Below are 27543 nucleotides of genomic sequence, written 5' to 3'. Positions count from 1 at the left end.
ATAGTAAGCTTTGCTGTGAGGCCCAGGACTTCATAACACTGCTTCCTCTATTGTAGTGTCAGTCTCTCAGAAACCTTACCTCGTTCTTACTGGTTGTTAGTAGAATGCCATCCTCCTTATGTTACTAAGGATTGTTTATATTTTTTTATCTTAAAAACTCTACTAAAGTCTGTGTACTTTCTGAGCTGATTGACTCTCATGGTATTACATTTAGACAATAAAAAGTCTACAAAACTTTTTTATTTTAACCAGCAAAGAATCAATAGAAAGTGAGTGCTTTCCATGTCAGTGGATGTGATTTTTAAATTTGTCAAGGTGTGGTGGTACCAATGTTTGATACTTTTGATCTAAACAATATTAATTATAAATATGTTGGATATCATTGTAACATCATTAGCAGTTTATGCATTTGGACTTACTAGGCTGAAATGCATACATTCCCATAGCCTATTGTGGAATTGTGGGTGCAAGTTCAAAAATGTGCAGTGTTCTTTTTTTTTATTAGTTAGGCAAATTGACTAGCATGAAGTAAAACTGGAGAAAGACATTAGAATGATTTTTATTTTGGTTTATCTCTTGTCTTAATTACATTACTACATTATACTGTATATATTTGCCATGAAAAAGTTATAATGATGCGCAAACTATTAAATTGTGGTTTTACAACTATTTTTGATAGCATGATTGCATCACAATTTTCTATGTGATGGAAATTAAGATTTAACATGTTTTATTCTTTAAATGCTTAACCTATTTTCAGCAAGTGTACCTTTGCCTGAGAGAAGGAATGACACAGTGGAATCAACCAATCAGCAACGACTCCTAAAAACTTTAGAGACTATAACAAATAGGCTAAAGAGGACTCTTCGGAAAGAGCCTCTCTACTCATTTCAGTTTTCTTCAGAGATGATTGTTGTGGACAGTAACTCTCTGGAAGAAGGGAAAGCCATCTTGTTCTGTAGGCCTGGCACTGTGTTGAAAGGACGCATGTGTGGTAAGTGTACAGATTCTATCTATCTATCTATCTATCTATCTATCTATCTATCTATCTTTCTATGTGTTTGTTTGGCTTGATTAGGGATCATTCTAGATCCGAAACAATGATACCGCACAAAGTTTAATGTAATAAAAGTGAAGGGCGGTGTTAAATGGAACAGTTCTCATCAGTATACTCAGCAGAATTCATGTGACAACAGGTATCCTTCCCAACCAGTGAGTGGTAGCTTAACTCAGTGGTAGGACTGGGACCACAGGATACAGTAGTTAAACTGTGGTCAGGGCAGGTGAATACAAGCCAAGGCCATAATCAAGCCAGAATTCAGGGCAGGCAGCTAATAAACTAGGCCAATATCTAGGCAGTCAAGGCTTCAGCAACAGGCAAGATCAGTAAAATGTAGACATGGCCAAACAGAAGTGAATTAGAATAGTAAAGCACAATCTAGCAACACACAGGGGCTCCTGCACAGTAAGAAACAAGGAGCCAATCAGAAGGTGTCTACAAAACTGAACCCTCCCCTCAATGATTTTCTCTGATAGTCTGGCAGCTTATGGGTTGCATAAGAAAGAGCTGGGGATCCTGAGGTTTCAACCCACTGTACATCACAATTTTCACAAATTCTTCTAGCAAATAGGTTATGACAAGCAAAACTGCAACTTTGCAGAGTAGTAGTACATATGCGCAAGAGACAACTGGCATGAGTGATCTGTGGCGAGCATTGTAGCATCTTTTATGTGTTTTTTTTTCTCTAATGAGCATCAAAACAGCTTCACAAGACTGAACTGATTAATTTATTATGCAACACTTGTATATCTTTGTGTGCGACTTAATCTGAACGTATACTATGGAACTTACATTGATAAAAAGTCACACCCAATTAGTATACAGATTTAGGGGTAAATTTACTAAGCCCCGCGTTTACCCGAGATTGCATCCATGGGAGTATTTTACCATTGTTACAAACACAGGAATTTACTATTTTTTGTATTTTTAGAGGTGAACACAGCCGAAGCTGAAGTTAAAATGCACCCGTAAATACAACTACAAATGAATACATTATCATCTGAACACGGCAGTAATTTGCATAGACAGGAATACAACATGGGAATTTACTAAGAATCGTGATTATAATCAAAAGCCGGTTAAAAAATAGAAGTTTCAAATAGACCCTCTCCTAAGCAGCATGTTTGGCAGAAACATATTAATAAAAGACAGCGTTAATTAAAAAAAAAATGATGTGGGCCCCCCCAAGTATAACCAGCCCCGGGCTCCTCAGTCAGTCCTGGTCCTAAAAATAAAGGGGACAAAACATGTAGGGTTCCCCCGTATTTTATGAACCAGCATTGGGCTCTGTAAGCCAGTCCTGGTTTTAAAAATATGGGGATAATTTGGCGTGGGGGTCCCCGTATTTTTAAAACCAACATCGGACTCAAACTAGCCAGGGTGTACTGCCACAGTCAGGGGACCATTTCACCGGTTCACCCTGGCCAAATCATTAACACCTCAAGCTAGTAAGCCCAGGCCAGGGATCTCAGAGGAGGTCCCCCCTCTCCTAAGGACCCCAGGCGTAGGCTGAAGCCCGGGGTTCTTCCCTGCACACCAGGCCGGTGGGTGCAGGGCTAATAGTGTGAAGAATAATAATAGGCTTCTATTGTTTTTTACAGTGGAACTACAGGTGCCAACGTGCTTATCCTTTGGCACTACAAATGGTAGCAGGCAGCTGGCTCCTTTACCCCACTATAAAAAAAGATAGTAAAAAAACACAGTATACACAAACCGTAGATAGTAAAATTATATTACACACTAAACACACTCACACATACTTACCTTCTCCCCGGTGATCGCTGTCCCTGTCCAGTAGTAATCCAAGGGTTTCACCCCCCAAAAAAATCAAATGCTCCTGGCACAGGTTGGTCTTCTCAAGTAGAGTCCCGGCCTTGGGAAAAAAAATACGAGTAACACGCCCCACGGACACTGAAGAGATGTATGTGTTTCCACATACATATCTTCCCTGGTAAATGACAGAGACCGGGTAGTTTCCGTCATTTACCAGGTCGCCAGCCAATCAGAGGGCGCTGTAGAGTAAGCGGCCGCTGATTGGTTGTAAGCCGCATGGAGGTCAATCAACAGCCATGCGGGTCACAGCCAATCAGCGGCTGCTTACTCTAAAAAGGCAGCTGATTGGCTGTGACCCGCATGGCTGTTGTATAATAAATTAATCAATGCAGTCTCGTGAAGCAGTTTTGCTGCTTCCCATTGCAACTTAGATCCACGTTCAAGCAAAAAAAGATGCAAGTTGCATATGACCTGGGCACAGAGAAGGGCTGTTTGGTGCGGCTGCGGCAATAGTGTATGAGAACACATCTATATATTGAATAGGAAGGGGGTTAGGTTGGGAAAGGATAGGAGAAGGAAGATGTTCCCATATGGAAGAGTCCCTTTGGCAGCGCTGTAACTACATTTGGCAGTGCCCGGTGCAGCCAACACCCCCTCCACATGATGTTACATGGAGGGGGTGGAGCCACAATCGCCGGTAATCACACCAACGACCTGAGCTTCCTCACGAAGCTCCCTGGTGCTGTAAGGGCAGTGGTGGGCACGCCTGAAGCATCCTAAGGACCTAAGGACTGCTGCAGAGATTCTGGCAGCAGGGTGCCATTACAGACACCCTAATAGCAGGATGCAGGGGCCGCGGGTGAGCAGCGGTACCACCCACAGGGCTCTGTGTGACTGCACCGCTCTCACACCCCTGGTTACGGCCCCTGCTCTTGGGGTTTGCAGAGCACTGCTGTAACAAGATTTCAATTTGTGGAGCATAATTACTGTGCTGCAAAGAAAGGAAGGGATATAAACTTCATATTTTCAAAAGCTTTACTTTCCATCCACTGCTATTCTCTCTCTACAAAATGACTTGTTTTCCTTGCCTATTATACCAAAAGAGTAAAACAAAAGAAACACATACAAATAACATAAATATAAGAAACCTTAATCAAATAAAAGACTTAGCAAATGTTTGTTCACCACATTGTTAAATACAAAACAAAATCTTTGCTTCCTCTGTCTTGCCCCAATGTAGTCCAAATACTTCAAAAGAAAATATGGAAATATCCCCTTAAAAACCTATCTGCATTTATAAAAATTGTACAGTGATCAAAAGTGGGATTTCCTGGGAATTCCCTGTTCACTAGCCAATAAGAAGTGTACAGAATGTGAAAGCATGTGTGATTGGCTGGCAGTTAAGAGGAGTGTTGGTTACTCTTAGTTATTGTATTTTGACATCTTATGTTTTCGTAAGCAAGTCATTCCTTTTTTTTCTATTCTGATTTGGACTACAATAGTTATAGAAAGATAGAAGACAATATTTTATTTCCCAAGACCGTATGCTTTCCAATTCTTGGTTTGTTTACGTTTTATTAAGCAGTGCATCATCTGTGGCCAGAACAGATATATTGGCAGATTCTGTCCTATCATTCATTTTATCCAGGCTGCAAACACAATACAGTATATCTCATTGCAGCATGAGCTGTGTACTTTTTGTCTATCCCACATGGATGGTAAGATTCTCTCAAGGTGCTATCTGGTGGCAGAAAAATGTATTGCAGTGACATAAAATACATTGAAATAAAATAGTTTGGTAAATATTGACATAATGCAATTTGTGTTTTTAAAGAGTTAATGTTTATTGTAGAAATAAAGTTGTGCAATTGCAAATGTTTTTTAAATGCTTGATACGTCTGTGGCTTTACTTTAGAGTATATAGTAACTAGTAGTTTGGACTCATCACTTGCTGGGTTGCCCAGTGATGCCGTTTTTTCTCTTCTTCCCATGTGTCTGCCACTCTTACCCCGTCACCCTCTCTCTCTCCATCTCTCATACCATCTCTTTTTATCACGTTTCCTGCCCAATCTCTTTCTCCCTTTCCCTGTTTCTGCCTTTACCCCTCTTTTCTTATCTTGCTTGGTCTCTCACCCCTTCTCTCTACCCCATCTCTCTCTCCCACTCCTCATTTTATTATTATTATTGTCATTTATTTATATGGCTCCACAAGTGTTCCGCAGCGCCTTACATAGTACATAAATAAATAAGTAACCAGTGACTTACATAGTACATAAATAAATAAGTAACCAGTGACTTACAGTACAATACAAAGCAGGACATGGACATGTATAATAAACATTGCTATATAAGCAACTATTACACCCACATAAGCAGCCAGGTGTACTAATACCCCTAGTGGGGGGTAAGAGCTCATTTCTCTTTAACTCTATATATCCCTTTTTCCTTTAGCCCATGTTTTCTCTCTCCTTCTCTTTTCTTTCTCTCTCACACTCTTTTGCACCTCCCTCCCCCCTTTATTCTCTCTTCCCACTTATTGGAGTTTGTGCACATCACAATAATAATCTTACTGAGATGCTAGGTGGTAAACTGGTGCTCAGAAATACTTTGTTACATTTCTTGCACATTAAGCATAACATAGGAAGTGCAACATTTTACCAGGGTTAATACCATCTTATTATCCAGAAAGGTAATCCCCTATTTCTAACATTACAGATCTGTTCTCATAAATCTAGCCTCAATGGCGTGAGATGCCTGGTGTGGGGGAGGCACCAGGTCCCATTCCTTTTTCGACAGAAAATGTGTCCTAAGTTGCAATTTAATGCTAAGACACACCAGGAGACACACCAGGAGACACACCAGGTGACTGTACTGATTCATTTGATATGTGACACTTGTATATCTGTGTGTTACTGATTGTAACGTTTCGTATACAGACTCAGACACACACACATGTACAAGTGCTCCATATTAAATTAATCAGTGCAGTCTCCTTGTGTGCGCTGCATTGTCGAACATTGAGTGGATATTGAAAATGTCGACATTTAACATGACAAGGCTAAAGTGTTGACACATTTTTGTTCCTCGTTATTTTAGCCTAACCCTAAGCATAAAAATTATGAAAAAAACACGTCACCAATCTAGTGTTGCCATGTTAAATGTTAATTGTCCCTACAACTCCGTATCCTCATAGCTGTGTCCTCATAGCTCAATGTCCCCATAACTCAGTGTCTCTATAACTCAATGACCTTATATCTCTGTCCACCATAACTTAGTGTTCCCATAACTCAGTGTCCTCAAATTTGTGTCCCCATAACTTATAATGTAGTCTCCCTCTAACTTGGTGTCCTCATATCTGTGTCCCCATAACTCTGTGTCCCTATAATTCACCCCCCAGGGTGAACACAACGAGGAAGGTCGGGAGGCGTTCTAATGTAAGCCAAGTACAGTAAGGGTGTGTCTGCACAATTGTGAACACATGAAGACCAGGAAAATAATGCACATTTGTCTGTATTATTTGTGGGTGGATAGAGGCAGGTACAGATACTGGCTGATGATGACTGCTAGCACTGCTTACTGTTTAGGAATGCTGCGCTGACATTAGTGCTTGTTCCTTGCTCATGTATAGAGTATGCTTTTGTTAGCGTTTTTAAGCAATATTTTATTTTTTCATGCATGTGAGCCGGGAAGCTGTTTCTTCAGTAGCATAGAAAGTTTTAGTTTAATTGATGCCTAGTAGTAATGCATTTCTTACCCATAGAATTTTATTATTTTTAATATGGATACAAGTGTGTCGTGACTTGGATGTGTGTCTGGCGTAAGTGTGACATGTCTCAGATGTGTGTCTGCCGTAAGTGTGACGTGACTTGGATATGTGCCTGGTGTAAAACAGACGCATATGCTGCTCTTGCCAACTGGAACGCATCTCGAGCTTTGTAAGTGGATTGAAATGAGAGATATTTGCATGTACTTTTATTTCAGTAATTTACACCCATTTTGCAACCAACCCTGCATCAGCCCTAAAGTGTTTTGTTTGGCCATTCTGTGTAACAAACAGTGCTATGGTGCCTTGTAGTTGTTTTGCCTGTTGCCTTCTATTTGAAACAAAATTTTGAGTTACCTTCTCCTAGCTTTGTACAGGGTTCCAATACTAGGCAGCTTGGTGATGATGCAATAGGGGAACAATATACAGTATGTAGTGCTGCTATTAGATGTATGCAAATAGTGCATACTTCCCAACTCTCCCTGATTGTCAGGGAGACTCCCTGAAATAGTAGCAATCTCCCGGAATCACTGAAGAGTCTAGTACTCTCCCTGATTGTACCTTACTCCCAGTATGAAGCTGTTATATTAAAAAAACAGAGATATATACATTCAAATAGGGTCATTAGTATCATATCCCTGCATTGGTTATAATGCACAATGATCCCTATGGCTACAGGCATTTTCAAATAAGGTTTCTCATGCCACTTATATGGAACCCCTTTTAAAACATAATACATGTGCAAGCCCTGAAATGTATCAGTGTTTTTTCATCAACAAATAGATCTTACTGACTGCTTTGGGGCTCGTTTACATTTGGATGTAAAGCAAGTTTATGGCACACCCCTCGGATGTAGCAGTACACGTCCACTTTACCACCACACTCATAGGTGCTGCTTTCACAATCTCACTTAAATACTTTTTCAAAAGGAGGCAAGTATGAAATAGCGGCTGATGTGTGTTGTACTTTATGGCTACAGCTATTGCCCTCAGAGCTGGGATGTCAGTGCAGGCAGTGCTTTCCCCACCAAGACTATGGGGTCTATTTACTAAACCTTGGATGGAGATAAAGGGAATGGAGATAAGGCACCAGACAATCAGCTCCTAACTGTCATTTTTCAAATACCTGTGAGATGGCAGTTAGGAGCTGATTGGCTGGTACTTTTATCTCCGTTCACTTTTTCTCCATCCAAGGCTTAGTAAATAGACCCCTACATTTTGAAAAGATACAAAGCCTGAAATGTGATACTCTGATTCACATATACATCTAATGGGGGAAAAAATATCTGTGGTCTCAATTTATAAAACAAAAATACATACACATGCCTTTTTTTCAATTATTAGCTTTATGACAGATATTATTTAACTAATAAGGAATCATGCGTTTATTTCATTAAAACCTACATACACTGCCTGGCTTGCTTCTGTTCTGTTCTCATTTGTCCTGAAGGTGGCAGCATTTGTTAGCATTAGAATATTATTGGATTGTAGCTGCTGTCAGAATAAACAGCTTTTGCACACGACTTAGATAGATGAAGCAGATTTTGAATGGTAAACATTAATCAAGCATTTTTTAAGTGCACTGTGCTGAAAACTAGTGGAGATCTTTAAATAGAAAATGAAATAAGCAAGAGTTCAAAATTTGTTTCTAGATTCACGAATAGAATTTCACTAATGTCTCTCAGATGAAAATCTGGGCACTTCTAGGGCAAATAGGACCATGTTTAATATTATAGTCTATAGCAGGAGAGCACAATTTATCTCTTCTAAGTGCTTTGTTCATGGTACAGAGAACTAATTGCATTGGTAGCATGCTCAGAATATTTCTTGAATTATTAAAAACAAAAATATTGAATTTATATATCTTTTTTCAAATTTCTTAGTTATCACATTTTAACTATATTATGTGCAACTTATTGCTATACTTATTGTTAGATGGGAAAAAGTGGATAAACATAGGCCACCCTGACCTAGGATGTATGAGAGCATTGGTAATGTGGGATTATATTGGCACAAATCCAGTCCTTATGATTCAATGGATTTCTGATATATTCAGCCTGGCTGCTTTGCACTGTAACTGCATAACATAAGCAATGTCATACTGTGCTGTATGCTGTTGTACGTACTTACAGTACGTAAAGTACCAGTTTATTTGATAATTATCTATTATGCAAATTTTTATTTTAAGTGGATATCCATTTTAACAGTTATAGGGGCTATTTATCAAGCAGTGAAAAGCGTGGAGAAGTGGACCAGTGGAGAAGCTGCCCAAAGCAACCAATCAGCTCCTACCTATTAATTTATACACTGTACTTGATAAATGCTACTTCAAAGCTGATTGGTTGCTATGAGCAACTTCTCCACTGGTTCACTTATCCAGACTTTTCACTACTTGATAAATAGACCCCATAGACCATTATTATTTTTATTATACACTTACAGCTCATACACTAGCATAGGCTATACATATCTGTCCATAGTGATGGACGGATTACTGCTTGTAGGGATAGTATGCGGCTCCAGGAGAGAATTGCTTGAATAGTTCGGGAATTAGGTTGGTATAGGCACAAAGCTCTGTTCTAAGTCAGAAGGGTGCATATAACATAGATATAAAAGATATGTATTTGTGAATTGTTATATGGTAGATGTGTGAGGGAGAACTGCAGTAGTAGTAGATACTGTATAAATTATTAAGAGTAGTGTAGAAGCAAAAATATTAAATAAACTGCAGAAAAAAATATAACATTGGTAAAGTATTTGCTATAAAAGAACATTTAAAATAGCAATGAAAATATTAATAGGTGCAAAGATGCAGAAGTAATACAAGTATTGCACAAATAATACATGATTTAAAGGGATTAAAATTATTCTTACCGCAAGAATAATAGAAAACTCAGATTCATACACAATAGAACCCACTAAGGATGCACTACATCGGAGGGATGATTCCTGCATTTTGAACAGTTTACATCCGTCTGCTACTATATCTCTCTTTACATTATTTATAGCTGCTGCAATGCTTTTATTTCTTATTATTTTTTTGTGTTAAAAGACAATTTGAAGCTTGCTACAACTGTATGTGGCATAAACAGATATACTGTATACTTTTGCAGCAATTTACTTTTGAAGGACATGTAAAATTGTAAGCATAATTTTTACATAAAAATATAATATATATTATTATCTTCAAATAACATTTAATTATATAGCACTGACATACTCAGTAGCACTTTACAAATAGGGACAAACATAGTATAAAAATTCAAGACATGGGTATTAACAGAAAAAAATGGAAAGAGGGACCTGTTCGCATGGTTACAGTACATTATATAAGCTTAAATGATATATTCAAATGTGGATAGAATTTGAACAGTGATGTCCTAGTGCAGACAAACTAAGCCAAATGAATTACATCCCTCTAACACAGTGTCTCCCAGGCTTCATTCTCAAAGCACACTAACAGTCCAGGTTTTAAGGATATAAGTATAAATATGAGGTAGTCATTATGTCACCTGTGCTCAAATACTGGTATTCTTAAAACCAGAACTGATAATGTGCCTTGAGGACCGAGGTTGGGAAACACTGCTCCATAATCTAGATTGTAAACTCGCATGAGTAGCGCCCTCACTGTATTTAGGGGTCTATTTACTAAGCAGTGTTAAGAGACAGAGTGATAAGTGATAGGAAAGTGATAAGGTGCCAGCCAATCAGCTCCCAACTGTCATCTCACAGGCTGTGTTTGAAAAATGACAGTTGGGAGCTGACTGGCACCTTATCACTTTCTTATCACTTTTCACTCTGTCTCCTAACACTGCTTAGTAAATAGACCCCTTAATCTCATGTCTGCTCGGGTAGTGATTCAGTAGGGGCGGAATTGCAAAGCTGCACGCAAGCAGCTTTCCAATTCCGTCCTTGCAAAAATGCAAATGCAGCAAGACATGTCTGACACTCCCTGCTGTATTAGGGCACTGCGACCGAGAATGCAGGCTGGGATAACCCTCTAGACCATCAGTTGCTGGCTTGTGAGGCCAGCAAACTTCATCCGTGGACAGATTCCCTTGGTCATGCCACTCCCGGAAAATGGGATAGACATGCTTCCATTTCCGGAAGCGCCGGCCGCTCCCCACACTGCCCCTTAAATGCCGTCCCCACACTGCCCCTTAAATGCCTCTGCCTGTCAGTCAGGCAGAGGCATAGCAGGGGCTGCATGCGATCACGCAGAATCCTTTCTGCACATAAGCAGAATGGGTCCTACACACGAGCAGATTCCTGATAATCGCAATACTGAATTAGCCCCTTTGTCTTTGTTCTGTCTACCCTGCTTGTACCTATTATGTGCTATGCTGCATTATGCTTTATGTATTTTATTTTGCTATGTTCATTTCTATGTATGGAATCTGTACTTCTTTTGTGCTACTTGTCATTGTGGCTGTGAGATCCATACTCGTATCTGTATGATATGTCTTTTTATTCTTAATTTACTGTAGACTGAAGTATTTGTATGTTGTTTGCTTGGCTCTGTGGAATTTGTGGCGCCATACACATAAACAATGATGATGATGATGATTTCATGAATTATCTAACTTGATTAATTGGCCTGATGCTGATGTGGATGAATTTAGCATCTTTGGACGCAGCGATGCCAACATTTTCAAAAGCAGCAGGAGTCATCTGTAGTAGAATGACGTCTCCTGCATGCTACAGTGATCCGCAGCTGTATCCGAGGATGCAGCCATCGGATCACTTACATGAGCATCAGCCTCCTAGGGATACACAGGATGACTGGTGAATTTCACGCTGCTGGGGCCAGGAAGTCTGCATCAGACCCTGACTGCTGCATTCCCTCAAGCAGAGGCGGTACACCTCCGTTTTGTTGAACGGACCCAGTCGCCAATCAGGCTGCAGCTTAGTGGAGACTGCGAGCGATCACACGGGACCAGCTCTGCACATGTGCAGAAGCCCCACCATCGGATGTGTACGTAAACCATCGAGCTTGTGTACAAATTTGAATCAGGTCCACGTCACTTGTTATATTAGGTCAAACAATCAATTCAATGTTAAGTGTCACAGGGCATCGCCATGGTGCTTGGCTGCACACATATACAGTATGGCACTTACAGTAGTGCTAGCATTGCAAGCTTTCACTTGTACCTCTATGGGGCGTGAGGGAAAGCTTGTGATGCCAGTGGGCCCAATGTACCGTTCTGGAACACAACATTGCACTGATGTTGGAGAAATAAACTCGCCCACCTCATCCAGATGGACCCACTTATTTATTTTCTTCTTTTTTTATTCCAATTAATGTATATTTATGGTTGAAAAGGTTAATATGAATGGATGTCAACATGTGATAACATATAAACATATGTGCACATGTTATAAACAAGAGAATACAACATATGTGCACATGTTATAAATAAGAGAATACAACATATGTGCACATGTTATAAATAAGAGAATACAACATATGTGCACATGTTATAAATAAGAGAATACAACATATGTGCATATGTTATAAATAAGAGAATACAACATATGTGCATATGTTATAAATAAGAGAATACAACATATGTTCACATGTTATAAATAAGAGAATACAACACATGTACACATGTGTTGGTCTCACAGGGCCATTATTTGTCTCACATTTTGCACTCCTTTAGTTACATTCATGAAGGAAGGTCATGAGAGGTCTATTACTTTTAGTACAGGCAGATATCGTTAGAAATAAAAGAATCAAAGTATAGCATTACATTAAACTTGCAGTATCTTTAAATTACTGGAAAAAAACCCCCAACAAATTATATAAAAATAATTTAACATGTTAGAACTGGCCACACACATGAACTATTCCCACATATGTGCAATGCACTCACAAAACAAATTAAGAATGTTTCAGTATCTTAAAATTGATTTTGATACATTGTTAATGATAATAAATGTACTTTTCTGTATGTTTTATTGTCAAATTCAAGTCTTTAATGATTTCAATAAACTCTTTTGTCACAGTCTTCATTCTCATAAAGAACAACTGAAAAATAAACTTATGTAAATGTTTACATTGTGCTCAGTTATGAAGTGTCCTAGTTAAAGAATATATATTGTTCTTTAGAAAATAGCACTGTTGATCAATGTGAATTGTGTACTCTTGAATCACATTATAGGATTAAGATAAATCAGTGGTAATCTTCTAACGTTTGTACTTTTTCATGAACTATTCCTTTTGTAACTTACAATAGACAGCTATTATTTAGCAATAAACAACAGATTTATAAAATCACTGAGAATTTCTCATTGTGATTAGTAGGTATTGGATCAAGAACAGCAATTAGCGCTTTGTAAAAAGGAGTTTTCATAATGGTAGCCTGCAGCTCTGAGCTTTTCAGATCAAACTTGGCATGGTTACATATCATTTGCTTGTTTCATTGATTCCCCCAGTAAACTGCCCAAAGGGTACATTTTATTCCCTGGAACACAACACTTGCGAAAGCTGTTGGATTGGTTCATACCAGGATGAAGAGGGCCAGATGGACTGTAAAGGTTGCCCTGACAGCACGTACACTGAATACCTACATTCAAAGCGGCTATCTGAATGCAAAGGTTTGTAGATCATTACCAAAATAAAAATATAACCTTAAGCTTCACTGAGGGACCCTTTTTTTAACTGACCAAATTCTGCCAGAAAGCCTAAAGCTGGCCACACATCTAAAGATTATCTGTCCAACCAGCCAACTAGTTGATTGAAAATGATCGTCAGACAAGTTTGTTAAATGTTTGATCTAAACAATTTGTTCAAACAACAGTTTTTGTCCATTTTCCTACGTTTGGGAGTAAATTGCTGATTTGCTTTCATTCCTTACCAGATTTTCATTCCAACCAATCAACTAGTTGGCTGGTTGGCTGAAAGTTGGTCTAGTGTGTGGCCAGCTTTACAGGTGTCAGCAACTCTGAACCTCACTTGCAAGAGTATGAGCAAGCAATGCTAAATAAAATAGCTTTAAAACCTACAGTAGCCGTTACATTTAATGAGATTGTTAATTTTATTCATGACACAGTTGCTCAAAGTGGAAGGCATGTGATTGGATGTGAGCTGACCAGTCTCATCCAATCATAAGTTGTCCTCTTCTGACCTGTAATTTCCCTCTGTTGTAGTCAATATGCCAGTTGTCTTTTTCATGCAGCTGGTGTCAGGGACCCTTTACAAAAAAATAATAGCAGTGAAAGTCTACCTAGGATAACTGTAGTTCAGCACATACTCTGTACATAGTGATCACCTCCATTGGTTGGCTTTACATGGTCCAGTTGATCAATTGCAATTGATTGGAAAAAAATATTACTCTGATATGATAACAAATGTACTGTAAAGTGCAATAAGAATGTAAACTATATGCATTTTGTTTTCAATTTCTTAAATTGGGCCAGGGGAAAAATGTACTAAGTGTCGGATTTGCAAGTGCTTTAAACCCGATTGGATAAACTGTGAATCAATCCCCATTGGTTTCAAAGAGGCTGATCCACTGCAAATCCACAGAAGAAATGCAGTGCTTTTATAGTGCTGCACGGACCACTGAGATCCATACACTGTTTTTGTATTTAAAGAAAGAAAAATGAAAGATTGTGGGGTGCCTCACCAACATGGTAACCATCGTTAGCACTTGTAGCTTAGGCTGGTAGTAGCAAAATTTGGGGGGGATCGGACAGAAAGTGTGGCTTCCCCCAAAATTACTACAAAAAGTCATAGTAGGGAGATACAGTCCTGTGCTGATAGCATTAGTGCTCTTACCCTACCCAAATAGTGATGGGTGTAGGGTAGTAAATTAGATAATATTTGAATAACTGTATTTTCTCACAGGCACACTACAGGTCCCAGCAAGCCCTGTCATTCCCAGTTAATGACTGGATGTGCTGGTGCTAGAGAACCACAAGTGCCAACATGCCAGGCTCGCTGTCACCTGCAGTGCACCTGTAAGTAAGAAAACTAAAAAAGACAGACACGCACACCATAGATAGGTCTTTTATTGAAAGAAAAAACTGCCCAACACTTTCCCTCTTTTATCCTCTTTAAAGTCCAATGGAGGGTTCTCTTCATTCCACTAACATCCATGCCATGGCTCGGTTAAATAAAAAATCATATATAATGATGCTGAACTTGTCCCCTGAAGGACCCCGCAGTGAATGACAGTCGTAGAGCCTGTCATTACCATTGAAATTGATGGCTGCGCTGTGATCAGTGAGTGCATGAGAACAGCCAATCTGATTGGTTATTGTTAACCCACCCATATTTGCTCCTTGTTTGAGTGATTATGCATCGGTTTTGAAAAATGTTGCTTGATAAATCTGGAGGATTATTTGTAATAAACCGGCTTTGACATTATTGAGTCAGCAGGATTTATTACATTTCTCCAGGAGTCTTTTTTTCTTTAATATTATTTGTTGTACAGGTATGTACATTTTCATATACAGTTATATTATAGAGATGGGTAGAACAGCATGTAAGTTAGGCAAATTTAAATGTGAACGAATACATATTATCCTTAAATTAGAAGGAAAATTAGATTCCTGAAGAAAAAAAACACCATTTTAAGAATATAACTCTGAAAGTTAAGAACCAGACTTACCACAAAGCACAACTAATTGTTTTATCTCACTGTGTCCTTGAATTAATTTATTCAATTGTTCTAAATGCGACGAGCATGACATAAACAGATGACACAGTGCTATGGTGTAAATTAATAGCATTTAAGGCATAATTAGTAAAACCAATAGTTGTGTAATACTTTTAAATGAGTTTTAGCACTGTGACTGATGTTTTGAGTCAAAATTGCTGGCCACATTGGAAAATGAAGCATGCATTGTCTTATTGTTCATTTGTGTTTGACTCCATTATAAGTGGCAGAAAAAAAAATAAAAGAATATATAACACAGAAACATAGAATATTGACAACAGCGTAAAACTGGTATAAAGTTATAAAGTGAAATATTTCCTCCACTTTAGTGGTGATTTAAGTTTTGGTTTTGTTTGCAACATTATTCCTAAACTGCAGAGATGAAAAACGCCCACCTCCCTAAGGTAGTCTACATTTTCGTGTGCAGCAAAATATTATTAATTACTAGCTGTTGCCCAAGGCTTCTGCCAGCATGTTTTTTATTTGAGGTGCTCTAGTTGTATTGCTTTGCATAGGGGTCCTGTCATGGGAGTTGCCCATGTGACCAGCAACGCTATACAGTGTGGTGGCAGCAGCAGCTTCACCCACCACTCACACCAATGTCACTGTGAGCCCTGTGCACAGACTGCAATGTAGCCTCTCCTATTCATCCACCACTCACACCAATGTCACTGTGAGCCCTGTGCACAGACTGCAATGTAGCCTATCCTATTCATCCACCACCCACGCCAATGTCACTGAGTGCCCTGTGCATAGACTGCTATGTAGCCTATCCTATTCATCCACCACTCACACCAATGTCACTGTGTGCCCTGTGCACAGACTGCTATGTAGCCTATCCTATTCACCCATCACTCACACCAATGTCCCTGTGAGCCCTGTGCACAGACTGCTATGTAGCCTATCCTATTCATCCACCACTCACACCAATGTCACTGTGAGCCCTGTGCACAGACTGCTATGTAGCCTATCCTATTCATCCACCACTCACACCAATGTCACTGTGTGCCCTGTGCACAGACTGCTATGTAGCCTATCCTATTCACCCATCACTCACACCAATGTCCCTGTGAGCCCTGTGCACAGACTGCTATGTAGCCTATCCTATTCATCCACCACTCACACCAATGTCACTGTGAGCCCTGTGCACAGACTGCTATGTAGCCTATCCTATTCATCCACCACTCACACCAATGTCACTGTGTGCCCTGTGCACAGACTGCTATATAGCCTATCCTATTCATCCACCACTCACACCAATGTCACTGTGAGCCCTGTGCACAGACTGCTATGTAGCCTATCCTATTCATCCACCACTCACACCAATGTCACTGTGTGCCCTGTGCACAGACTGCTATATAGCCTATCCTATTCATCCACCACTCACACCAATGTCACTGTGAGCCCTGTGCACAGACTGCAATGTAGCCTATACTATTCACCCACCACTCACACCAATGTCACTGTGTGCCCTGTGCACAGACTGCTATGTAGCCTATCCTATTCACCCATCACTCACACCAATGTCCCTGTGAGCCCTGTGCACAGACTGCTATGTAGCCTATCCTATTCATCCACCACTCACACCAATGTCACTGTGAGCCCTGTGCACAGACTGCTATGTAGCCTATCCTATTCATCCACCACTCACACCAATGTCACTGTGTGCCCTGTGCACAGACTGCTATGTAGCCTATCCTATTCACCCATCACTCACACCAATGTCACTGTGAGCCCTGTGCACAGACTGCAATGTAGCCTATCCTATTCACCCACCACTCACACCAATGTCACTGTGAGCCCTGTGCACAGACTGCTATGTAGCCTATCCTATTCATCCACCACTCACACCAATGTCACTGTGTGCCCTGTGCACAGACTGCTATATAGCCTATCCTATTCATCCACCACTCACACCAATGTCACTGTGAGCCCTGTGCACAGACTGTTATGTAGCCTATCCTATTCATCCACCACTCACACCAATGTCACTGTGTGCCCTGTGCACAGACTGCTATATAGCCTATCCTATTCATCCACCACTCACACCAATGTCACTGTGTGCCCTGTGCACAGACTGCTATGTAGCCTATCCTATTCATCCACCACTCACACCAATGTCACTGTGAGCCCTGTGCACAGACTGCTATGTAGCATATCCTATTCATCCACCACTCACACCAATGTCACTGTGTGCCCTGTGCACAGACTGCTATATAGCCTATCCTATTCATCCACCACTCACACCAATGTCACTGTGTGCCCTGTGCACAGACTGCTATGTAGCCTATCCTATTCACCCACCACTCACACCAATGTCACTGTGAGCCCTGTGCACAGACTGCTATGTAGCCTATCCTATTCATCCACCACTCACACCAATGTCACTGTGTGCCCTGTGCACAGACTGCTATGTAGCCTATCCTATTCACCCATCACTCACACCAATGTCCCTGTGAGCCCTGTGCACAGACTGCTATGTAACTTAACCTATTCATCCACCACTCACACCAATGTCACTGTGTGCTCTGTGCACAGACTGCTATGTAGCCTATCCTATTCATCCACCAGTCACACCAATGTCACTGTGTGCCCTGTGCACAGACTGCTATGTAGCCTATCCTATTCATCCACCACTCACACCAATGTCACTGTGTGCCCTGTGCACAGACTGCTATGTAGCCTATACTATTCACCCTCCACTCACACCAATGTCACTGTGGGCCTAATTCAGACCCGCTCGCGAGCGCTGAGCACTCGCAAGCGGGTCGATGGTGCCCTAATGCGCATGCGCACGATGGAGGGAGCTCCGTTGTGCGCATGCGCGAGACCCGCATAGTGACAGCCAAGCTGTCGCTATGGGTCTCGCACCAAAGGGGGCATGCTGTCGATGGTGAGTGACAGCACACCCCCTTTGGTGGGCGTGTCGGGGGCGTTGCTGCCCAGACGGAGGCATTCCCATGGGAACGCCTACCGTCTGGGTATGGCCCCACTGACATCACTAGTGATGTCAGTGGGAGTGCTTTTGGCTCTGATAGAGCCAAAAGCACTCCTGGGCTTGTGGCAGCGAGACCCTACCGCAGGGTCTAGTCGCATGCCCGATGGTCGCGATGGTCATAACCATCACGACCATCTTTTTGGCCGCTCGCATAAGCTGTGGGTGGTCACCCACAGCTATGCGAGCGGCCAGGAGGCCGCTCCATTTTTAGGTAGGAGGCCCTGATTCAGAGCCAGCGCTCTGGTCAGAGTGTCCGGCTCTGAATCAGGCCCAGTGAGCCCTGTGCACAGACTGCTATGTAACTTATCCTATTCACCCACCACTCACACCAATGTCTCTGTGTGCCCTGTGCACAGATGGCTATGTAGCCTATCCTATTTAAGTGAACGCGGGCCCAAAGCATCTCTCCCCCCAACCCTTACCAGCTGCATGCATGGTGCCACACCTATCTCTTGATTTGACGATGTCAATAATTTTTTTGTTATTGCTCAGCTTTAACTTAACGGATCAAGATGAAACAAAGTGCAGGCTATTTATTGGAGTTTCCACTACAAAATGATGACGTTTTCATGAAAATCACTTCAGTAGTTTTTGCGCCAACTTGGAACAAACAGACAGACTTAATGTTCTTATAATATTAACATAGATGTACATTCAACATACTGTACTAGTCAATTAATACGAATAATTGCTCTGTTAGACAAACTATAATAAGTATGCTTTGTGTCTGATTTCAGCTCAGTGCAAACCAGGAACTTACTCTTCAAATGGCCTTGAGACTTGTGAGTCATGTCCACACGGCACTTACCAAGCAGTTATGGGATCTAAGTCCTGTGTCTCCTGTCCAAAGGGAACGTCAACAGTTAAAAGAGGATCTGTGGATGTTTCAGAATGTGGAGGTTTGTTGCAAAAGATTAAAAAAACTAAGCACAACAGAATAGAAACAAAAAGATGTAAATTGATAATATGAACATATATCAGAATATATATGGATTTGTAGACATCTAGATATAAAGAGATATACTCGGGTTTAGGTAAAGCTTTTATTCTAGGATGATGGACCAGATTGTCCCTTTTTAATCCTCATCTTGACACATTTTTTTTATACCACTGTAAATGCAAGTTCAATATTGGTCAAATCAGGATGTTTCAGTGGCCTCAAACTTGCTTACTGTTCAATCATGATTTGGGATTGGTTTCTTCATGGTTTGATCTAAATTTCTACATTGCCCTATGTCATCTTCTGCTTGTCTTGAAACCTAATGTAGCACTAGTTTGTACCTTTCTTATAAGAGTTAACATGTTGCTATATTGAGTGTATTGTCTAAATAATACAACACTAATAAAACATTCCTGCTTTTCCCACATGAATCATACTGTACTTATAGTACTTATATACTATTTAAACCTCTGGCCAACCAGTGGTGGGATCATTGCTCCTTACTTTGCATTCATTGTTGGTTATATATCTTATATACAGGTATGTCCTTCTCTCCTGCAGTCAGATAATATGCATGTTCAAGCCTTCAATGTTAGACTGTATAAAGGCTATAGATAAATTTGACGAATATCTAGCAGTCAGAACAATCATGTTTTAAATGAACTAATAGATAATATTTTGGTTTTAGCTTATGTATTATTTGAAAGCACAATTACAAAAATTTATTAAAGGTGGACATCATATTTTATAGAATTATTATTTTCATGTTTGGGATTTATTTAATATTCATAAGCTTTTGTACATAGTTCGAACATTTGGGTGTTTAATATTAACTTTTTGTATTTACATTAAAGTACCTTGCCACGCTGGTGAGTTTTCTCGGTCTGGACTGGTGCCATGCTATCCTTGTCCCAGGGACTACTATCAGCCCGAAATGGGGAAATCTTATTGCCTGTCATGTCCATTTTACGGAACAACGACTATGACTGGAGCCAGGTCGATAACAGACTGTTCAAGTAAGCTGCCTTATGTGCTCATTGGAATTCTGAGACAGTGTTATAAGAGCTTGTTACCATGTTTTGTATGGAACTGAACAATACAGTGTGTAATATTGCTACAGAATTGGTATAAAGTCTTTAACACGCTATGCTTGTATTACTGTATATTGTCTTCCAAATTATTGCTCCCAGTATTAATTGGACTATTTATTATGCTATAATAATTGTTGTATTAATTATAAATGATTAATACAATATGATGATTAATACAATATAAGAGCAAAGATATGTTTTGCTATTTTAGTAGATTCTTCATTTTGACAAAATTTTAAAAAGTAGTTTGCTTCTGACAAATGTATAAGTTGAAATGAGGTCTGTGTGTAAGAATGACAATTGATGTACAGTATATTTTATTCCAAGAATGAGCAATATGTGGATAAAGGGCTACCCAGAAATGAAGCCTTGATTGAATTAATGAATTTATGATTTGAGCAAATGTTCTTGCAAACATTTGTCACTGTCCTAGTAAATAATTGTATTAATTGATGAAGCATTTATAATTAATATAAATATAATAGTTGATGACGGTTTTTATTGATGCTCCAGTGGCTGTGTACTACTTATCTCTGCATATCTTATCCTGACAAAATATATGCTTCAGTCCTGGGAGTGATCCAGCAAAGACTCTCTAGCTAATCTGGTCTTCCACAGCTAGGTATGGCATTAGCTGATGGCATTAACCAACGGTGAAAAATAATGCTTTTTGACCACTTGTAAAATTGACTGTCTCCATCATCTGCATAGAAGTCTTCTTCAGCTTCATGAATAGAAACCTTAGAAACTGTACATTTTAAGCAATAACAAACAATTTTGTAATCTAATGCTGCATATCCACTACATGATTCACTCCATGAGCAATATCATATAGTGTGTCCCTGGCAGTGGTGTGCTCAATGTCCTTAACGACATTGAACACCCACATTCAACAATATATCGTTCAGTGCCAGTACCCTCCCTCATCCCCGAACCTGCACAACTGACAATATCATCAGGTTGGACAGCAGGTGTGGGCGATGAGCGACGTCGTCAACGACCAGTGGGAACACACATCGCTGGTCATTGACGGCATATCCGCTGGCCAATATAATGAATGATTGAATGATAATATCATTATTGTTCGATCATTCATTATATAATCTAGTGGATACACTGCATAAGACGATAATATATGTGGTTTTTAACATGTAGTAAAAAAACAAGGTGCTTGTGTTCTTTACAGACTCATTGCAGAGAGAACCCAATGAATGTTTTAAATGGTACTTGTGTACTCTACGTACACAAGTACCGAAAGTTGTTCCCACCTAAAGAAGAAAGTTGTCCCCTTGCTTGCTTGCTGCTCTCGCCACGATTCGGACTCGGTGGCTCACTACGCTCGCCACAAGGTTATATTCCCCCTCTATGCCCATTTGGATGGTAGGGAATGACGCTGGACACTGGGAATGACGCTGGACACTGGCTGATGACGTCAGGGTCCTCTCCGTGAAGGGGATTTAGACATTACCATGATTGATAATAATAACGAGTGTGGGACACTTGGTTTCTCTCTGCAATGAGTCCGTAAAGTACACAAGTACCAAAAACAGTATCCTACTTATGTTATCTGCTGTGTATACTATTTCTTATTGCTAACGTAGAGTGTGGCCCTTAGAAAATTCCCACCTATGTGGGAGTGGTTACAAAATACAAAGGTAATAGTGGAAGAATTGCCCAGTGACCATTTGGGATTTGCCCACCTAATTGGGAATAGGGCTCAGTAGCTGGTACTGGAAAAGAAGATTCTTACATCTGTACTATGATGATGGTGTGTTGGCACAGTACAGTAGCTAGGAGTCACCAGTGCTTTATTGTTAGTGAAGAAAGGATTGACTTCTGGGAGAAAATTACCTTTGGCTGAGATACTAGGCCTGATCCCGAGTCAGATGCAGATGCGGTTGCGGATGTGTCTTTGCCGCAGTCACTTCTACATTTTATTTATGGCGCTGGCAATTTTCACAAAACTGAAGTGCCCACCTGCAGCATCTTGAGACACTGCATTTCTGTCTCTGTGCATCTTTAGACGCATCATCAGTCGCATCATCGAAGCTTGCACCAGCCCTATGGCAGTTGCAATTTCTCAGTCTGAGTATGGCCTCCTGTGTGAGTGGTTCAGCGTCTTTGGATGCAGCCACTTTATGCGACATGCCCACAATATGCCCTGGGTGGCTCAGCCAGCTCCTGTTGCTTCGCAGGAACGCCCACTAAAATTCACAGACCGTACATCCGATTCTGCTCTGCATCTCTGAGCGCTGTCAATTGGGACACATGCACTGTGTGACTGGGACACATGAGCAGACCTAAAACATTGGCCAACTGCGTGCAGCACAGTCCAACTCAGAATCAATTCCACTATCTGTCTCAAACAGGCCACAATAACTCATACAATTATAGACACAACAACAAAGCGAATAAAATACACTGATTATTTTGGGGGGTTATCATTGACATTAACTTTAACGTCAGCAGCATGACAGGGCAATTCTGTGTCCGGCCAGTCCATATATCCTATGCCAAATAATAATAATAATTATTATTATTATTATTATTATTATTATTAATAATATACAATTCAAGTGTCACTTTAACAATGACCATCGACCACCCATTTCTAGACTCCTATCCAAATCCAAAACAGGATATAATAACACAAACCCTCTTGATGATTCCTAGCTCTAATCAAATAGAATTCATCTCTCTAATGAACCGGCCAGCTTGTCTAGCATCACTCCATCCACAGGAACCAGCGAACCAGCAGCTTTATAAAGAGTTCCACCTGAGCTTTATACTATTTGTCTGGCATTAGACCATGTTTTTCCCCTGAGTCTAGCAGCGTCCTCTTTCCATATATTAGGATAACTAGCCAGAGATGATTTAAGACAGGAGGAAGCCCTCCATTCCATAAGGATACAGTGCAGATGCACAACAAGACTTTCCCCTAGCCTCCAAACCTTAAAGCGTTCCCTAAAAAGTCACGTCTTCATGCAAGCTTATCATATTGCTGACTCACATAAGGCAATAAGCACATATTACCTATGCAATCTGGCTGAACTAATATGCAATATAGAGCACTTGACCTCTAGTATCAAACTCCTATTTTCCTATAGATTGTGAGCAGGGCCCACTTACCTCTCTTTCTATCTATTATTACCCAGTATTGTTTTCTATTATGTTCACAATTGTAAAGTGCAACGGAATATGCTGGCGTACGATAAATGTTAATACATAAGGGGGGGATGTATCAAACCATGAAGAGAGATAAAGTGGAGAGACATAAAGCACCAATCAATCAGCTCCTAACTGTCACTTTACAGGCTTTGATTGAAAAATTATAGTTAGGAGCTGGTTGGTCCTTTCTTTCCACTTTATCTCTCTCCAAGGTTTGATACATTCCCCCCTTGATTAATAATTAATGCTCTTGTTAAAGCTGTATTAATCCTTATAAATATGAATGAAGCACTTGATATTGTACTTGGTCGAAATGTAGACATCTGAGTTAGAGGGGGTGGGTGGGTTGGATTTGATTCATAATGGTGTGTTGTGGTTCTAGATTGAGGTCAAGGTATGACACAAAGCTTTTGCCTTGTGCTATAGCCAAACAGTAGTCTGCATTGAGAGTGTGTAACTGGGGTCATAAGAAACTACCTCTAAAGAGGGGTGGCCAATAAGTGGGCCTCCAGCTGCTGTTGAACTATACATTCCAGCAAGCTCTGCCACATTTTTAGCATGCTCTGATAGCAAACCTGTGGCAGTGCATGCTGGGATGTGTTGTCCCACAGCAGCTGGATGGCCACTTATTGCCCCTTTCACATTTCCGCAATTTCCCAGATAATACACCAGAACAGCAGCCTGAGCAAACACCACTGAATTGCAGGGGGATATGAAATCACTTACTGATATTTAATATAAATGAAATGCAAATGAAATGTTAATCATTCAGATTGTATAAAGACCAAATACATATATGCACGTCTTGCTAATTGGTAATTTGCAGTTGGTATCTGAGCTGATACCAATACAGCATATGTGACATGTGCATATTGCCTGTCCATGAATAGCTATGAAAATGTCCTACGTATAAGATGATGCTATCTTAATACTGATTGCTAGCATTAAAAATAAATGACATAACATTGAAGTTCCATTACCAGCCACGGTGAGGACTGTAATGCGCAAAGGTGGGCCTAGATGATAACACACAAGACATGTTGCAATACACATGTCAGCAACTAAAGATATTTAAAAGAAGGGTATGTAGCTGTGATCTTGGGTGACTTGGTTTCACATACTGGTTTTTTTCAATAGGGCTGGTATTGGGCTATTCTATGGAGCTGGATGATGTTCTTTAATGTTTTTTTTTTATTAGCATTTTCTTACAGTCATTAATGCGGTGGCTGACCTAAATGGTATGTGGGAAAGCACAAAATGGCTAGCAAGTGGGCACATGGGAATTTGCAGCACTCTGAGATGAGTGCCTATGCTATTGAATGTGTGGTTCTGAACGACAGAAGCTGCGTGTGACCACAATGTAGCACAGCAGCCAACTGGCAGTAACAGTGGTTTAGCAATACAGCACCCCTTTCTTAAGTTCCTATTAAAGAAAGCTGCCATTTTTGCTTTAATCACAGATGTTATAACGAATCACAAGATTGATAATGTGTTTCTCATAATGTTATTTTGTAGGTTTTGGCTCCAGCTTCTCGGCAGCAGAGGAAAGTGTAATGATTCCCATTTCTCCACAAAATGTCAACAGCAAATACAAAGTCAGCAGTCAGGCAAGGATACAGTTTGTTGCAATGTGGTTCCTCTAATGGCCTAGCTGTATAGTCAGATAAAGAAAGACTATTGAATAAATTAGCAAAGCTAAGCAACTAATGCATAACGTTAATGTAACTGCAACCTCTCTACCTGAATCAATGTTTTCATATTAAAGCAAAGCTTCTAGATTTAATTCCAATGATAAGTGGTGTGAAGCTCAATAAAACAATAGGCTATAGTCTTACAGGGAATGGGCTCAGACACATTCTACATGATGTACGCACGCTGTATGTGACAAAAAGCAATAACATCGAAAGTCAAAGTACAATTCTACAAGATTGAAATATAAATAAAACTGTTCTACTAAGACATAAGACAAAAATATGTTGGGATTCATTTCAAAGAAACACATCAATACTTTCTGCTATAACAAAAAAGTTAACTATTAAATCCACATTTTGCTCAGTTTTTCAAGCGTAGATTCTCTTGTGCAGCTGTGTGTCAAAATAAGATACAGCAAGGGATGAAAATGAAACGTAGCCTGACATGTCTATCAAATACCACATACAATACTGTATATGTTACAGATGATGTATTTTTAAAAATGTATTGATGAATGTTCAAAGATACTAAATATTAATTGTAATATTTATTATATTTTAATAACTTACATTTTTATTTTAATTAGGTGTAAAATGTTATTATTATGCTACTGCTTATTTGTTATGTACAATTGTCATATACTATGTACAGATACTTTAGTCACCAACCAAGCCAGCGGTACAAATTAGCAAAACTTTTAAAACTGTTTCACAAAATATTTGCTTGATTTCTCATTTGGCTGCAAAATGTAACACGTTTAAGTGTTCCCAGCATTATCCCAGCTTTTCAACTGTAAACTCTGCAAAATTAAAATGTACAAATACAGTGTGGAATGGCAGCAATAGTGGCCCACGTTTGTATTGCCTGAACTTTAAACCTGTGCGAAACAGCTTGTGCCATTGTGAAACTCTATCCCCATTAAATTTCATTCTCTCCAGCAGCTATACTCACATAAAACAATACCACAATATTACTACATCACAAAAATGTTATTTATTTTTCTGTTAGATTTGAACTGCACTTAAATATCTATGTGCTGAGGGCCTACAAGGACTTGCTGGCATTGCAGGATTAGAATATGTTGTCAAAAGAGATTTATCCTGAAATTATTAAAATTGATTTATTACAGATAAAATATATATATACATATTTGACTTTGGATATTATTTATTATCACTAATGGAAAACAGATATAAATGACACTTTGTGGTAACAGCTTAGTGCACACTGCATGTCCATATTGACAATTCTAAAAAGGCTTCTGCTGATGTACTATTTTACAAGATCTGAGGACGTAAAGGTCATTAACTAATATTCCTCCATATTCTCGAAAGTCAGTTAAGCAAGGACATATGGGGACATTTAAAAAGCAGAGCAAGAGGCTTTAAATAGCCAAAGCTAAATATCCGTGCTCAATGTAAAGTACCGGTAGCTACAATAAATCAGAGCCAGAATAAGACCACATAAGGCCCTTTGCAAGATATTGGTTTATCCTTCTCCCCCTTCATTGCTGCAAAAATGCCTTATATTGTGTACGTAAACGTATAATACTAAAATCACTATTCTGGATAATAAAATATAAATATCTATTTGGTGATCCAATATCACTTAGCAGCCTAGTGAAAAAAACATGGGGAAAGCGTGCTTCTCCAGGAATAGAATACGTTAGTTAATTCGCTCTGGTGCTCAGTGTGCGTGATTTTCGGGCAGTGGAGATTAAATCCGTATTAGATAATAACAAAATGTTCCTAACATAACTGTAAAGAGTTCTATGGTTAAAATAAAGTCCTTTATCCAAACTGTATATTTCTCTCCTTTATTATTCACTGTATGCCCTTTTGTTTTTTTTTCTACTTACTTAAAATGGAAGTTTAGTGAGTGTTGTATCATGTTATATTTTTCTTTTTTTATTCTTTTTATTCACTTCTTTGAAGTTTCGGACTCTCAGGATATGAGAAAGAGAATACAATAGAGGGCCGTACCTCGTGTGATATTTTTGGAATTTACTAACAGTTAAAAACACCCACTTTAATTGATATACCTGATAAAACAATGAATGGCATATTGTGAATAGTCCTTGCAAGTGTGCTTACCAGAAGTGGTGAGTCAGAGGTGCCAAAATATAAACCACTCTCATGTTAGATCCCGGGTGTGGCTTAAACTTGCAGACGTCCCTCTATTATTCTATTTCTACATCATATCCTGAGAGTCTGAAACTTCAAAGAAGTGAATAAAAAGAAAAGAAAAATATAACGATACAAAACTCACTAAACTTTGATTTGACGTAAATAAAATACCAAAAGAGCATTCAGTGAATAATAAAATGACTTTATTTTATATTTAACCATAGAAATCTTTACTGTTGGAAACATTTTGTTATGATGTAACACACA

At 39.6% G+C, this 27543-nt stretch overlaps 1 protein-coding gene across 1 annotated transcript in view; it reads left to right on the top strand.

Annotated features, from left to right (window-relative positions):
- SVEP1 (sushi, von Willebrand factor type A, EGF and pentraxin domain containing 1) overlaps window positions 1-27543 on the top strand; it is a 470252-nt gene that overhangs the window by 240964 nt on the left and 201745 nt on the right. Inside the window, exons 16-20 of the mRNA XM_088461305.1 lie at window positions 761-994; window positions 13034-13195; window positions 18997-19158; window positions 20054-20215; window positions 24974-25065. Of these exons, the coding sequence (XP_088317431.1) occupies window positions 761-994; window positions 13034-13195; window positions 18997-19158; window positions 20054-20215; window positions 24974-25065 (812 nt within the window). The remainder of the gene's footprint in view (window positions 1-760; window positions 995-13033; window positions 13196-18996; window positions 19159-20053; window positions 20216-24973; window positions 25066-27543) is intronic.

The sequence above is a fragment of the Taudactylus pleione genome, unplaced genomic scaffold (assembly GCF_031769625.1).
Source record: "Taudactylus pleione unplaced genomic scaffold, aTauple2 ptg001032l, whole genome shotgun sequence".
Taxonomy (NCBI): Eukaryota; Metazoa; Chordata; class Amphibia; order Anura; family Myobatrachidae; genus Taudactylus; species Taudactylus pleione.
The sequence above is the reverse complement of the archived record's forward strand: the minus strand, read 5'-3'. Positions and strand labels throughout refer to the sequence as shown.